A 16,579-nucleotide genomic window follows, 5' to 3' on the forward strand; every position below is an offset into this window, starting at 1 on the left:
CTGTCTGACTGTGGACTGGTGGAGTCCAAACTCTTTAGAGATGGTTTTGTAACCTTTTCCAGTCTGATGAGCATCAACAACGCTTTTTCTGAGATCCTCAGAAATCTCCTTTGTTCGTGCCATGATACACTTCCACAAACATGTGTTGTGAAGATCAGATTTTGATAGATCCCTGTTCTTTAAATAAAACAGGGTGCCCACTCACACCTGATTGTCATCCTATTGATTGAAAACACCTGACTCTAATTTCACCTTCAAATTAACTGCTAATCCTAGAGGTTCACATACTTTTGCCACCCACAGATATGTAATATTGGATCATTTTCCTCAATAAATAAATGACCAAGTATAATATTTTTGTCTCATTTGTTTAACTGGGTTCTCTTTATCTACTTTTAGGACTTGTGTGAAAATCTGATGATGTTTTAGGTCATATTTATGCAGAAATATAGAAAATTCTAAAGGGTTCACAAACTTTCAAGCACCACTGTACATGAAATTTTCAAGGATTGTTCTTCAATGCCAGATGCCTTTAAATACTAAAATAGAAAGTTTACAGTTCAATATTTGCCAAGTTATGGCTTGCTGAAAATCAAACTATAAATATTAAGGTATCAAATACGGCAGGTTTGACGGAAATGCTGTTTTAAGGCATATAATCTACTAACAGACAAACTAGCAAAACATAATTTTATTGCCAAACACCAGAGTGGATATTTGAAGAATTTGAAGGAAAATCTGTCAGCGGATGAATATATTATGCTTTTGGATTTTGCCAAAAAACATTCATTCTGTGTACAGGACTCTGCCCAGGGATCCCACTGGGACAACAGCCAATGCACTCTTCATCCATTTGCAGTGTACATTAGAGCAAAGAATGAAGATGGTACAAAGTTAACGAAATGCATCTCTATCTGCATAACAAGTAACTGCCTTAAGCATGATATAGTGGCCGTGCATGCATTCTTAAAAAAGGTTTTACCATATGTATGCCATTTGCATCCCCAGCTGAAAAAGGTCATTTACTTCAGTGATGGATCAGCAGCCCAATACAAAAACTATAAAAATTTCACAAATCTAATAAAGCATGCAGACGATTTTGGACTTTTGGCAGAATGGCATTTCTTTGCCACTTCTCATGGTAAATCACCCTGTGATGGTATTGGAGGCACTGTAAAGCGGTCAGCAGCTCGAGCTAGCTTACAGGCAGTCATGAGTGATCACATACTAACCCCATCTGATCTGTTTTTGTGGGCAGAAAAACATATCAAGAACATCCATTTCATCTGGGTTGGTACAGGGGAACTTATGGAGAGTGGAAAAGCATTGGAGACAAGATTTTCAAGGTCAGCTACTATTCCTGGAACAGGAGACAACCACTCATTCATTCCAATCATGTCCAACCAGCTGCAGGTCAGCAGGGTGTCAGGTGGTCCTAGCTTCATTGTGGATATGAGTGGGAATTGGCCACAAGTAATGCATAAAACCCCTGTTAAATCAGCAGTCTCTCTGGCAGATACAATTCCTGGTAAATATGTTGTATGTTTGTATGACAGACAGTGGTGGATAGGCAACATTCGTGCATTATCAGAGGAGGAACAAGATGTACAAGTAACATTTATGCATCCTCATGGTCCCTCTCAGACTTACAGCTGGCCCAGGAGAGAGGATAACTGTTAGGTCCCTCTGGTGCATGTCATGAAAATCATTGATGCCCCACTTATATCAACTGGCAGGCAGTATAAACTTCCATCTGATGTGTAAAAACAAATCAATACACTGTTTAAGCTCTTCAAATAAAGTATTTTTAAGGTTGTTATTTTTCCTACACTGTAGGTTTGTAATTGTATTGTAATATGCCTTAAAACAGCATTTCCGTCTATCATAAAACATGCCATACTTGATACCTTAATATTTATAGTTTGGTTTAGGGTACCAACTTCATATTTTGTGCATTTGCTAATCAAAACAAGCTCTTTCCAGTGGTATAATTGTTTTTATGGTAGACACATACATTTGTAATCTGCATTTGAATTATAGGTGCAAAATGTTGTTGTTTTTTAAAGCCTAATAAATCAGAAAGTTTGATTTCTTTTGAACACATACCTAGTTGCCTAAAGAGTACTATAACATGAGTAATAAATAAGAAAATTTGAAAGATCTGGTGTGCTTTAATGTGGAGATATGGGGCATCAAAGTTGCTCCAAAGCACATTTTTTTTAAGATTTTCAGTAAGCCATAACTTGGCAAATATTGAACTGTGAACTTTCTATTTTAGTATTTAAAAGGTGTCTGGCAGTGAAGAACAATCCTTGAAAATTTCAAGTATCTTGCATGAATAGTTTAAAAGTAATGACTTATGAAAGTTAGGTCCGTTTTCTGTAGCACACGTTTCAACAGTGAAATTGGGGCCACGCCCCTTTTTTAAAGCCCCTATATCTCAGAAACTAATGAAGGTACAAGCCTAAAATTTTGTACACTATTTATTGGGCACACTGACAATATTTCCAGAAAGTATGAAGCAAATCTGAAATGGTCAGTGTCGAACATTTTTCTAAATCTGGTGATTTGGGGCAGAATTACCCCTAAGCCTTGCTGGTAGCTCTTCATCATCAACATAGTAGGTACCTGGAGATACTAATGATATATATTTTTGTTTCTCACCATCATCGCTGTTATCATCTACTAGGATGATCTCCTTCAGTAGATGAGGTGGAGTGTGATTGATAGCCGAGTGCACAGATCGCAGGATCACTGACAGCGCCTCATTCACAAAGATGAAGATCAGGGATATCTGGGGCAGGTCTTTGGGATAAAATATGCTTTTGCACCTTGAGAAATTAAAACACAAACAAACAAACAAAAGTCATTATCACACACATGAATAAATATCACATCTCCCTTGATACAGTGCTATGGGTTTTTATACAACCCCGATTCCAAAAAAGTTGGGACAAAGTACAAATTGTAAATAAAAACGGAATGCAATAATTTACAAATCTCAAAAACTGATATTGTATTCACAATAGAACATAGACAACATATCAAATGTCGAAAGTGAGACATTTTGAAATTTCATGCCAAATATTGGCTCATTTGAAATTTCATGACAGCAACACATCTCAAAAAAGTTGGGACAGGGGCAATAAGAGGCTGGAAAAGTTAAAGGTACAAAAAAGGAACAGCTGGAGGACCAAATTGCAACTCATTAGGTCAATTGGCAATAGGTCATTAACATGACTGGGTATAAAAAGAGCATCTTGGAGTGGCAGCGGCTCTCAGAAGTAAAGATGGGAAGAGGATCACCAATCCCCCTTATTCTGTGCCAACAAATAGTGGAGCAATATCAGAAAGGAGTTCGACAGTGTAAAATTGCAAAGAGTTTGAACATATCATCATCTACCAGGGATTGCGTTAACACAGAAATCATGCATTTTTACACACAAAAATGCCAAATAACACATGCTCAGAATTTTAATGTGTCCCAGGACGCAGGGCTCCTACTTGATTTTTCCCCCCAATTGCCTTGGCAAATCTGTTAGATTATGTTGCTTAACAAACAAAGCAAAAGTGAACAGAACGAAAAGGTCACAGCATTGTGGTCGCTTTTAGGTGATGCTATCGTAACTGCAGATATCTGGATATGGGCTTTGGACACGATATTTTATTAGACCTGATGCTTGGTGAGACTAGCAGCATGTTTGTTATGTACTGATAATGTAAACGAGGCTAAACACCATAAAATATGCAAGCTTGAGGATCTGGCTTGTTTATTGCAGTTATAAATCCACATTTGAGCTTACCTCTGTCATCATAAGGTATTTTTCTTTATCAGGAGTTCCCCATAACATTCCGGCACAAAGCCTGGATCGAAATATCGGTAGGCATTTGTACTTTTGTTTGCCTTCAACATCTCTGGTGTATTTAGAAGTCCCAAATACTAAATAGTTCAGGATGTCGTAGTGTCCCAAATCCGGTAGCTGATTTCCTGAACACTTTTCAAGTGGAATAAATACATTTGTGGGTAAATTAAGAAGAATAAGCCTTTGTTTATTTTTATTTTTGGCTAATGTAAACTCAAGCACAGCAAAATTCCTCTTCTGCATTTTACCCCTCTGTACCAGTGAACGTGCACACACACACAGAGGGAGAGAGAGCAGTGTGCAGAATTAATTAATTAATTAATTAATTAATTAATTAAAATGCATTTGAGGGCGGCACGGTGGTGTAGTGGTTAGCGCTGTCGCCTCACAGCAAGAAGGTCCGGGTTCGAGCCCCGTGGCCGGCGAGGGCCTTTCTGTGTGGAGTTTGCATGTTCTCCCCGTGTCCGCGTGGGTTTCCTCCGGGTGCTCCGGTTTCCCCCACAGTCCAAAGACATGCAGGTTAGGTTAACTGGTGACTCTAAATTGACCGTAGGTGTGAATGTGAGTGTGAATGGTTGTCTGTGTCTATGTGTCAGCCCTGTGATGACCTGGCGACTTGTCCAGGGTGTACCCCGCCTTTCGCCCGTAGTCAGCTGGGATAGGCTCCAGCTTGCCTGCAACCCTGTAGAAGGATAAAGCGGCTAGAGATAATGAGATGGGAAAATACATTTGTGGGTAAATGGATCTGTGATGCTGCATGTTTCAGCTTATGGATGTAATGTGATCTGCTAGTATAAAATAAAATTTTAATCGTTTCAGAGAGATTGTACTGACTGCGGTCTTCTCGATTTTCATTATTAACTGCCGCGGCTATTTCTTTGTTTACCCGGCAGTATGGTGGACGCTGCATGATAAACAAAAATCTGTGATGTCACTGACACTCCTCCATATTCTATTCCAGGTTAATCATTCGCAAAGTGGATTGTCAGTGAAAAATCAATGTTTTATCAATGTTCATTGTTCATTTCAGTCATGAGTATGGAGGTATTTAGTCACCCGCACTATTGGCAAAGTTTAATGATCAGTATTTTGAACAACTCGTGCCATGTTGCATCACTATTCACTTTGATGTGAAATAACAGTAGGTCTCCTTTGGAACAGTACACTGCTTGCGAGATGCAAGAAAGTATTGTATGGAGGTTTTTTTCTGTTTTTAAGGTGGTAATTCAGTAAAATTATAAGAAAAATATAGCCTTTTCCCCCACATGTCGAACTGGTAAAAATCAGCTCAGAAGCCACGAAATGAACCCTTATATTTCTACATTTTCCGGGGGAGCATGCCCCGACCTCCCTAGCTTACATGCCTCCTATGGTGGCATGTTTGCACCTCGCTGCACTCGGGGGGCCACGACTCTTTCCACTTATATATATATATATATATATATATATATATATATATATATTTTTTTTTTTTTTTTAATATATTATATGGAAACGAGTGTTTTACTGAGAAAATAAACCACTTGTATTTTTCATACAAATTACATGCAGGACATTGAGTAACATTTTTCAATATCCTCACTCAGTGAATTGTTTTGATAAATTTGGATACTTTTTGCTTGTGAAAGAAAGTCACACATTGGCTTATCACGCTAGCTGAATGGAATATATCTGATATACCCTGAAAAAGAGCCAGCCAGTATTATTATTATAATACATACAACCCCGATTCCAAAAAAGTTGGGACAAAGTACAAATTGTAAATAAAAACGGAATGCAATAATTTACAAATCTCAAAAACTGATATTGTATTCACAATAGAACATAGACAACATATCAAATGTCGAAAGTGAGACATTTTGAAATTTCATGCCAAATATTGGCTCATTTGAAATTTCATGACAGCAACACATCTCAAAAAAGTTGGGACGGGGCAATAAGAGGCTGGAACAGTTAAAGGTACCAAAAAGGAACAGCTGGAGGACCAAATTGCAACTCATTAGGTCAACTGGCAATAGGTCATTAACATGACTGGGTATAAAAAGAGCATTTTGGAGTGCCAGCGGCTCTCAGAAGTAAAGATGGGAAGAGGATCACCAATCCCCCTAATTCTGTGCCGACAAATAGTAGAGCAATATCAGAAAGGAGTTCGACAGTGTAAGATTGCAAAGAGTTTGAACATATCATCTACAGTGCATAATATCATCAAAAGATTCAGAGAATCTGGAAGAATCTCTGTGCGTAAGGGTCAAGGCCGGAAAACCATACTGGATGCCCATGATCTTCGGGCCCTTAGACGGCACTGCATCACATACAGGCATGCTTCTGTATTGGAAATCACAAAATGGGCTCAGGAATATTTCCAGAGAACATTATCTGTGAACACAATTCACCGTGCCATCCGCCGTTGCCAGCTAAAACTCTATAGTTCAAAGAAGAAGCCGTATCTAAACATGATCCAGAAGCGCAGACGTCTTCTCTGGGTCAAGGCTCATTTAAAATGGACTGTGGCAAAGTGGAAAACTGTTCTGTGGTCAGACGAATCAAAATTTGAAGTTCTTTATGGAAATCAGGGACGCCGTGTCATTCGGACTAAAGAGGAGAAGGACGACCCAAGTTGTTATCAGTGCTCAGTTCAGAAGCCTGCATCTCTGATGGTATGGGGTTGCATTAGTGCATGTGGCATGGGCAGCTTACACATCTGGAAAGACACCATCAATGCTGAAAGGTATATCCAGGTTCTAGAGCAACATATGCTCCCATCCAGACGACGTCTCTTTCAGGGAAGACCTTGCATTTTCCAACATGATAATGCCAAACCACATACTGCATCAATTACAGCATCATGGCTGCGTAGAAGAAGGGTCCGGGTACTGAACTGGCCAGCCTGCAGTCTAGATCTTTCACCCATAGAAAACATTTGGCGCATCATAAAACGGAAGATACGACAAAAAAGACCTAAGACAGTTGAGCAACTAGAATCCTACATTAGACAAGAATGGGTTAACATTCCTATCCCTAAACTTGAGCAACTTGTCTCCTCAGTCCCCAGACGTTTACAGACTGTTGTAAAAAGAAAAGGGGGATGTCTCACAGTGGTAAACATGGCCTTGTCCCAACTTTTTTGAGATGTGTTGTTGTCATGAAATTTAAAATCACCTAATTTTTCTCTTTAAATGATACATTTTCTCAGTTTAAACATTTGATATGTCATCTATGTTCTATTCTGAATAAAATATGGAATTTTGAAACTTCCACATCATTGCATTCCTTTTTTATTTACAATTTGTACTTTGTCCCAACTTTTTTGGAATCGGGGTTGTACATGCATACACACTCTTCATATCAGCCTTCTCGAAGACCAACGCAAGCTTACCCGCAAGTTAGCACTGTCAGCGCAGCAGTGAGGTCACCTTCCAGCCGGTGTAGCATTCATCGGTAGTGTTAGCGACTGCTAATAAAATCAGTCAAGCCAGTGTTATCAAGAGCAAGTAGCACAGGCTAACGACCGAGAAACTAAGATTTCTGTCTCCAGACTCTTCTTCCACGCATACTCGCTACGGTATTTTTCACTCAGACTTTAGAATTCATTTCCCAGTCTAATTTACTGAGTTACTTTTAAAATTGACATTGACAACTATACACAATGAAGCAACCTGGCAGCCAAAATTCTCTCCAAATCTTCCATTTTTAATGAAGCAAACCTCACAGCCATGTTTGTTTACAAATTGTCACAGTCACTCGCTAGTGCATTAGTTTCACATCTCCAACATGTTTCTTTTCCAGTTTTTTTATGTCCATTGGTCTGTTTTTCTCTTGTAACTATGCATGAAGAATATGTGTGGAGTTTGCATGTTCTCCCCGTGTCCGCGTGGGTTTCCTCCGGGTGCTCCGGTTTCCCCCACAGTCCAAAGACATGCAGGTTAGGTTAACTGGTGACTCTAAATTGACCGTAGGTGTGAATGTGAGTGTGAATGGTTGTCTGTGTGTCAGCCCTGTGATGACCTGGCGACTTGTCCAGGGTGTACCCCGCCTTTCGCCCGTAGTCAGCTGGGATAGGCTCCAGCTTGCCTGCGACCCTGTAGAAGGATAAAGCGGCTAGAGATAATGAGATGAGATGAGATGTCTCCATATAATATAAAAGAACATTACACGGTGACATGAAAACATGAAGTTTATCTTCTCATATTTAAAAAGATCTCACTCATCTGCTTCACTTACTTGTGATATATCCATTCACCACTCAAAGAGAAACTTCATATCTTTACGCAGCCGCGATATGCATGCATGTATAAGCACAAGCGCACACACACACGCACACGCACGTGTGTGTTGGGAGGGTTACTTTTAAAATGTATCCCACCACAGAATATATGTCATAAAATATAATTTATAATACATTTAGATTTAAATTTTAATTTTAATTTAAGATTACTCAAATGTGAGTAACGTATTCTAAATACTTTGGATTACTTTCAAATAACAATAAGTGGCATTCCCAAGGTCCTGCTTGCTCGACTATTCTGTTGTAGCCCTGAATCTATAAACACTTGCTGTAGAAGAGCAGATACTACTCGAATAGGTTCACAAAAGCCATTTGATGTTTTGTCTGATTAAAAAAAAAAAAAACACCAGCATGAGAAAGAAGGCCCAATTTTTCCTTGGCCCTTTCTTTATTGCCAGAACTGCAACGACATGAAAATATACTGGTTTTGTACTCAGTGTAAACCTTTAATTATCACTGAGTTTTCTGAAGTACATTTTGTGTTTCAGCGAATCTTGAAAGCGGCACAAGAGAAAGAAAACCAGTCCGTTTTCTTGATTTAAAATGATGAAAATGTAAAATATAATAAGTCGGCCTATCACACAGATGTGTCCTGTTCAGCGCACAGTGGAAGCTCTGCCTCGTCAACCATATTCTGAAACTGTTTTGCTCGCCAATGTAAACAGTTTTTGGAGCAGCACTGCACATGAATAAGCTCGCGATAGATACATCGGTCTCAAGTTTCCAACTTCCAAATGCTAGTCCATTTCTAAAGTGATGCTGGAGGCTGAGGCCACATGGTAATTTTTTTTCCATTTTTAAAAATGGCATTGAAATATGCAACTTCCAAGCATTTCAGCTTATTTTTATTGCCATCAAAACTTGCAAGTGAATCACGTATCCACTGACATTTCACAACTGCACATGTTTAGTGCCTGAGAGTACCAAGCAGTGTTTATTTTGACGGGGCAACGACCTTGACACTTGATAAAGCACACATTAGTCGTAGATCATAACAGACATAAGGCTGTTATAGGCCGACACTAGAGTCTATCAGAAAAAAAGATGAATCCTCATGCAGGTACACTCCCACATTTTTAACAATTTTATATTTGTAAACCATAAGGAAAAAAAAAACCTGTAACCTGATGAACTGTCCCAACCCTCCCCATCTGGCCACTTTGGGAAAAAAAAAATTTTCTTAAATGGTTTTACTCAGAATTTAAGTTTAATAAACAATACTATATATGGTAACTCTAGGCTACAGACTTTTGGTGCGTTCATGTGCTATGGGAATTATGGTAAATACCAAACGCCGACATGGAAAGCACACATGAACGCCCCCTCTTGTGGTATTTTCCACTGGGCAACTTGTAGAAATTTTTGATACGCGAGTTGCCAAGATGAGATGAACTTTAACCTTTTCAACATGGCGGCGAGCGGTACAAGACACTTGAATGGTAAGCAGTGTACGCTACTAAAGTTTTTTTTTTTTACGAGTACTAGTGGGTAGTTTTTGGTGTCTATGCAATGTTGCGTCATTAACAAGTGTAATATAATACGTTAGAAATCCGTTTCCTTTAAAAATGTGTTGTTATGGTTTGTTTTTACCTATCCAGAGCAGACGCTATTGCTAATGATAGCTAACTATTGCTAACTAGCAGTCCGCATCCTTTGTCAACAACAACAAAAGCATGTGAACACAACACACTGGTAAATACCACTTCCCAACTGGAAAATATCATCTTCCCATAGCACATGAACGCAGCATAAAATTCCTAACAAATCCCCAATTCACCAGCATACTTTCAAACATAGAATGGAGGTGGACTGCAATGTAGAAAATGCAAGTTTTAGTTAATTAAAATGAACTGCACAGACCTTACCGCTTCAAAGGAAGTTGGTTACTCTCAGGGACAACATCTAACTTCTGATGTAATCTAAAGCCTGATTGGTTGAAATTAATTTAGGGGAATACAAACTGTCCCAAGTCTCCCCTATCCCATGTTTCCCCGATTATAGTTGCGGGCTCATATATTTATATAGCAAATCATTGCTTTTTTGCCCCTTATCACTCTGAAATTAGTCCTGGATCTGGAGAAAATCATAAAGACATGGTTCATTTTTCATGTATAATTTGTTATATGCTAACAGCAGTCATTGAAAGACCTGTCCAGTGTTAATTACTTCAGATGGAGTGTTTACAGGTGGCAGAATCGCCGGTTGAAGGCAGTTCTTGACAGGGCTGACTTATCGGCAAGTTTAAGCTTTGATAAATCCTGACAGATCAGAGACATTACTCTTTAGATTTTTCAAGTTTTTCATGTCTTGGCGGGTCAGCTGGTTTGGATATCATTTTGCAGCTCGCTCAGGAGGGCAGTACAGAGGTGTAGTGGTTAGCACTGTCACCTCACAGCAAGAAGGTTCTAGGTTGGAGCCCAGTGGCCAACAGGGGCCTTTCTGTGTGGAGTTTGCATGTTCTCCCTGTGTCTGTGTGGGTTTCCTCTGGGTGCTCTGGTTTCCCCCACAGTCCAAAGACATGCAGGTTAGGCTAATTGGTGGCTCTAAATTGACCATGAATGTGAATAGGTGTGAATGTGAATGGTTGTTTGTCTCTGTGTATCAGCCCTGTGATGGTCTGGTGACTTGTCCAGGACACCCTCTCTCACCCATAGCTGGGATAGGCTCCAGCTTGCCTGCGACCCTGCACAGGATAAGCGGCTACAGATAATGGATGGATGGCTCACTTCGGAGGCCTGGTATAACTTTAGTCTCAAAGCTGCAATGCTGTACCGAGTGACATAGCTACCACTAGCTAGGATGGAGAACATGTCAAGTGGTTTGCAAATGCAAATTTCCAGATAGTTAGTTGTTAATTTGGCGAATTGGGTGGCTATCTAATCGATAGCTAGTTAGGATAGTCAAGCTACCCAGTAAGTTAGCAAACAGCTTTAACCAGACAAATAAGTAAGTAAATAAATAGTTAAATAAATCCCACACCTTACTTTGAGAAGCTTCTTTAGGTTAGAAGTGGAGTATTCTGACATTGAAAGCAACTTGGTTGCACTGCACAGTGATGCTGCTTTCTCCTTTTCCTCCTTTAAAAGTGAAATAGTGTTTGAATTTCCCTGACAGAAACACATTTCTGTCCTGACTGTGGGTCAGCTCCATTAGCTCGTTTCGTGGTGGGTGGGCAGGTGTAATGGTGTAATATGAAGGCATGTTGCAATTTTTTTTTCAGTCAAAGGCTTCTGGGAAATGCATTGAATTTCCGTAATTTAATCTGAGAGTGAATGAATATGTGAACTGAGTGATAAAGGTATTTGTTTGACTTGTTCTTGAAACTGGAACAGGCTGTTCTGACTGCTGCTTGTTTTGGTTAGTTACATCCGTAAGCTTTATCTTCACTCACACATTCTGCTCTCTGCTTAATGAAGGTCATGTTGATCAGTAATGTCTTTCTTCTTTTCCTAAGACTATGATCCTGACGGGTAATGCAATGGTGCATAATGTCGCTCTTCTTTCATACAGTAGTGTAGTCTAAACCAGTGATGTAATGCTTCATCACCCATTTACATTATACATAGATAACTTAGCTTCATCAATTAAATCATCATCATCATCATCCAGTCACACAGCTACAAAACACTCCTGAATGTGGATATATGCTCACGTTTGTCCTACAATAAACTGAGAAACATCTCTGAGCAGCTGCGTTTGTGTCAGTGACTGTTTGCGCCCGGATCGAGGCAGAATCTCTCAGGCGGCAGAAGTCTACAGTCCTACATCACACTTTATCAATTCAACCTCCTTCACTACAGACAGATCAAAACCTAACACTAAGAAATCAGTTCTTTCAAGTAATCCATGAATGTAACTGTATTCCGATTGCCATTAATTTGTATTGTAACTCACTCTCTCATATATATTATATAATATTGACTGGTGTTGAGTGGTCTATCAGATATATTCCATTCAGCTAGCAGGATACTGAACGTGTCATAGACGAGTAGCTGAACGGAATATATCTGCTAGACCATGAAAAAAGCAAGACGATATTATTATTATTATTATTATACATACACATTCCTTTCAGGTGTTCAACACGTCTTTCTCTTTCAAAATTCTCTCAAATTCTTCCGTATTTAACAAAGCAAACCTGGTGGCCATGTTTGTTTACAGATTGTCACAATCGCTTGCTAGCACAGAAGTTTTATGTCACCGACGTGTGACGTCATGTTGTCTTGACAACCACACAATATCATAAACCATATTCAACACTCATTCTCCATTGGGTAGAGTGAGGTAATACACGTAGGATAAGCGATATGCTAACAATATTGCATGCTATCAAACCAAATTAATGAAACCTGCTAGAAGGGAATAGAACACGTTTTTATTCCATTGAAAAAGTGGCCCGTATGTATAATAATTCCCAATATTTCACTCCGATTACATCACTCCCAATGTTTTCCTGCTCACTAGATGCACACTGTCAACCTGGCAAACCGGTTCAAAATTAAAATTGTTTTGTGTATTTTTTTGTGAATATATGTCCATATAATATAAAGAACATTACACGCTGACATGAAGATATGAAGTTTATCTTCTCGTGTTGAAAAAGCTATCACTTGTCTGCTTCACTCACTTGTGATACAGTATATCCATTCACCATGCATCACAGATGAGCGATATCTTTTTCAACACGAGACGATAACCTAAATATCTTCAAGGAAACGTTTGATTCTCTTTCTATCATATAGATACATTCACAAACAAAAAGTCCCCAAATTTATCAAAACAATTAATTTGTATCCTCACGAGTGACATATAGAGATTTATGTCACAGTTTTGGGTCTCGGGCGGCACGGTGGTGTAGTGGTTAGTGCTGTCGCCTCACAGCAAGAAGGTCCTGGGTTCGAGCCCCGTGGCCGGCGAGGGCCTTTCTGTGCGGAGTTTGCATGTTCTCCCCGTGTCCGCGTGGGTTTCCTCCGGGTGCTCCGGTTTCCCCCACAGTCCAAAGACATGCAGGTTAGGTTAACTGGTGACTCTAAATTGACCGTAGGTGTGAATGTGAGTGTGAATGGTTGTCTGTGTCTATGTGTCAGCCCTGTGATGACCTGGCGACTTGTCCAGGGTGTACCCCGCCTTTCGCCCGTAGTCAGCTGGGATAGGCTCCAGCTTGCCTGCGACCCTGTAGAAGGATAAAGCGGCTAGAGATAATGAGATGAGATGAGTTTTGGGTCTCCACGTCCCAGATGGAGCTCGGATGAAAGATACAAGTGGTGTATGATGTCCCAGTAAAATACTCGTGTCTCATATTATAGATAGATAGATAGATAGATAGATTATAAAAGCATACTCCTGCAGTTTTTCTCCAACAGTTTTGGTTCGCACACTTTCAGTCTCAGAACTTGTGGGAGTGATGTGAAATCTATTTATAGTGTCAGCGCAGAAGGCGCTTGTTTTGGACCGTGGTGTCAGTGGGCATGGCTGACTATGTTTTGAGATTTGCACTTCCTCTCTCAGCCTGGCTATGAGGCTCAGAAAGATAAGTCAGCGATGCTGCACAAGATATCTGCAAAATATATCAGAAAATGCCCAAAAGTATCTGAGGAGTGCGAAGGCATTGTGCCTTTCAGAACAGAAACATGTTTATACGCCTATCCACTGTTTGTCCTGTAGTTAATAAAATGACACTTAATTAAAAAAAATTGATGTATATGTGTACAATACACTTTAAGTTACAATTCAGTCATACTAAAGAAATCATGATTATGTCACTTACAATGGCTAATTAAGTCCAGTTAAGGCACAATATACTCAGATTTGCTGAAATTATGGCAATAATGTTTACAGTACAGTATATGAGTAGCATTTATGGAAATAGGCATTGTAATTTGCACCACGGACGTCACTGTAAATCACAAGCGGCATGAATGACAAACCAATTTTAATTGTGTCTAGTCAGCTCTCTGAATAAATCTTACACCAGTACACACAGCTCGAGCTTGCTTACTTGCTGGGCCGATAGTCTGGGATGGACCTATCCAGAGAAATCCTGTCACTCAGGAATGCATTGTAGCCGTACTTCTCCTGCAGGTAGCTGGCTTGCTTTTCCTCCTGAAGAGTCAGTGTGACCGGAAGCCCACCTTTGCTGTGTCCTCTGAAGCCCTCAATGAGCCCAAGAGATCTGGACAAACCTGTCGAACATTGAAAAGATTGAAAGAGCTCAATTTTCTAACAACGAGAGACAGAGACAGACACACACAATTACCATTTAACTGTCTGTAGACCACATCTTCCAACGAGCCAAGCCTCTTCAGCAGAACTTCCTGACTGACGCTTGGTTCTGACAAAGATCCATTGAGACGAGTGTAACCATGAAGGGATTTCTTCGGCTGTATGTCACACTTGCTCCAAAAAGTGTAGAAGCCTGCTACTATGAGCATGTTCAGCACCAGCAACACCTTCCATCTTCTCATCATAAAAGGCAACAGCAACCTGAACTGGATCTTGAACGAAGTGGAACAGACGAATTGCACACTAAAGATGCTTTAAAAGAAGACGCAATCTGAACTTTGTGTCTGCAGTTAAGCAGTTGTTATTATTGTGGTGTTATTGCCATAGTTAATGGTTTTAATCTAGGTGATGAATTGTTCAGAATTTCTTACCATTTTGTCCTGATGAGACGCATCTTCGAACTAGACGAGCTTCTTCTTTGGGTTTAGGTTAGTGAGAGAATGACATGGAGACTGAAGATGTGTGAATTAAAGCAGTAAAGAGTGTGTGTGTGTGTGTGTGTGTGTGTGTGTGTGTGTGTGTGTGTGTGTAAAGACCTTAAAGAGGACCTGTGCCCACTGTGCTGAGTGGGGTGTTGCAGGGGTCACACGCACATGAAAGCAGAGGTGAAGGTGGTGATGATGATGATGATGATGATGATGATGAAGAAGAAAAGCCTCCGACCGACCGGCCAAGGAACAGCGTGAGAAACGTGCAGCTCGCCTCCGGGTTTAAAAAGAGCATCACACCGAAAATCCTCTGCAGACGCGCTATGAGACAAAACACCCAGGCACTAGATAAATCATCCCCTCCGAAACGCTGACGTCTGTTTGCTCTTCATTATCTCATCACGCGGAGACATTAACCAGTATCCTCTTGATGCTGGGAACTGGTTTTGGTCCGGCGAGTGAACCAGGACCTTCCCTTATTCGCGATGGCTCCGTCCCAAACCGCATCTGCCCTCCTAAATAGTGTGTCAAAATTGTGCGACTCCACTGGTAACCATGGTAACCCATGGCGGCTTCTACTTTGACACAGTGTATCAGGGGGTGTTTACTCGCTTTTAAACACTTTTTCTCAAGACCTCAGGAGTGAAAGTAACTATTAATCCTTTTAACTGTTTGCATTCAAGATTTATGAATGAAAATAAACGAACATGAATACACACAACGTTTTATAGGCTAGAGCGGCGGCTACAGTTATCGACACCTTAACCATCTTTTGGCCGTTGCAAAAACAGAAAAGACTTTCAGTACGTAAACTGTGCATGAATAATTACTCAAACTTCCACTGGAAAAAAATGAGTTGATTCCTGATTACTTTAGTGTATCAGGTCACGTGACACTGTTCCACAATTGTCAACACCTTTGTCCACAGTTATCGACACCCAGATGATTTTTTTTTAATCAGTATGTGGTATTAAGTTAACAAACATAGTTTTTATTGAAAATTTGTTTTACGGTGGTGTAATGGTTAGCGCTGTCACCTCACAGCAAGAAGGTCCGGGTTCGAGCCCCGTGGCCAGCGAGGGCCTTTCTGTCTGGAGTTTGCATGTTCTCCCCGTGTCCGCATGGGTTTCCTCCGGGTGCTCCGGTTTCCCCCACAGTCCAAAGACATGCAGGTTAGGTTAACCGGTGACTCTAAATTGACCGTAGGTGTGAATGTGAGTGTGAGTGGTTGTCTATGTGTCAGCCCTGTGATGACCTGGCGACTTGTCCAGGGTGTACCCCGCCTTTCGCCCGTAGTCAGCTGGGATAGGCTCCAGCTTGCCTGCGATCCTGTAGAACAGGATAAAGCGGCTAGAGATAATGAGATGAGATGAGTATGTGGTATTAAGTTAACAAACATAGTTTTTATTGAAAATTTGTTTTACGGTGGTGTAGTGGTTAGCGCTGTCGCCTCACAGCAAGAAGGTCCGGGTTCAAGCCCTGTGGCCGGCGAGGGCTTTTCTGTGCGGAGTTTGCATGTTCTCCCCGTGTCCGCGTGGGTTTCCTCCGGGTGCTCCGGTTTCCCCCACAGTCCAAAGACATGCAGGTTAGGTTAACTGGTGACTCTAAATTGAGTGTGAATGGTTGTCTGTGTCTATGTGTCAGCCCAGATGATTATTATTATTTTTTTAAATCAGTATGTGGTATTAAGTTAACAAACATAGTTTTTATTGAAAATTTGT

General features: G+C 40.4%; 1 protein-coding gene across 2 annotated transcripts in view; it reads right to left on the reverse strand.

Moving 5' to 3' along the window:
• galnt17 (polypeptide N-acetylgalactosaminyltransferase 17) overlaps positions 1-15,334 on the reverse strand; it is an 85,095-nt gene extending 69,761 nt beyond the window's left edge. The window contains exons 1-4 of one of the 2 annotated variants that reach the window (XM_060943678.1): positions 14,802-15,334; positions 14,405-14,642; positions 14,147-14,330; positions 2,665-2,831 (exon numbers count right to left, since the gene is read on the reverse strand). In XM_060943678.1, coding sequence (XP_060799661.1) covers positions 2,665-2,831; positions 14,147-14,330; positions 14,405-14,642; positions 14,802-14,804 — 592 coding nt within the window. In that variant the 5' untranslated portion in view covers positions 14,805-15,334. Of the gene's footprint in view, positions 1-2,664; positions 2,832-14,146; positions 14,331-14,404; positions 14,683-14,801 lie in introns of both variants that reach the window. The other variant, XM_060943677.1, reaches the window with a different exon arrangement.
• Positions 15,335-16,579: the final 1,245 nt, after the last annotated feature.

The sequence above is a fragment of the Neoarius graeffei genome, chromosome 17 (assembly GCF_027579695.1).
Source record: "Neoarius graeffei isolate fNeoGra1 chromosome 17, fNeoGra1.pri, whole genome shotgun sequence".
NCBI classification, from domain to species: Eukaryota; Metazoa; Chordata; class Actinopteri; order Siluriformes; family Ariidae; genus Neoarius; species Neoarius graeffei.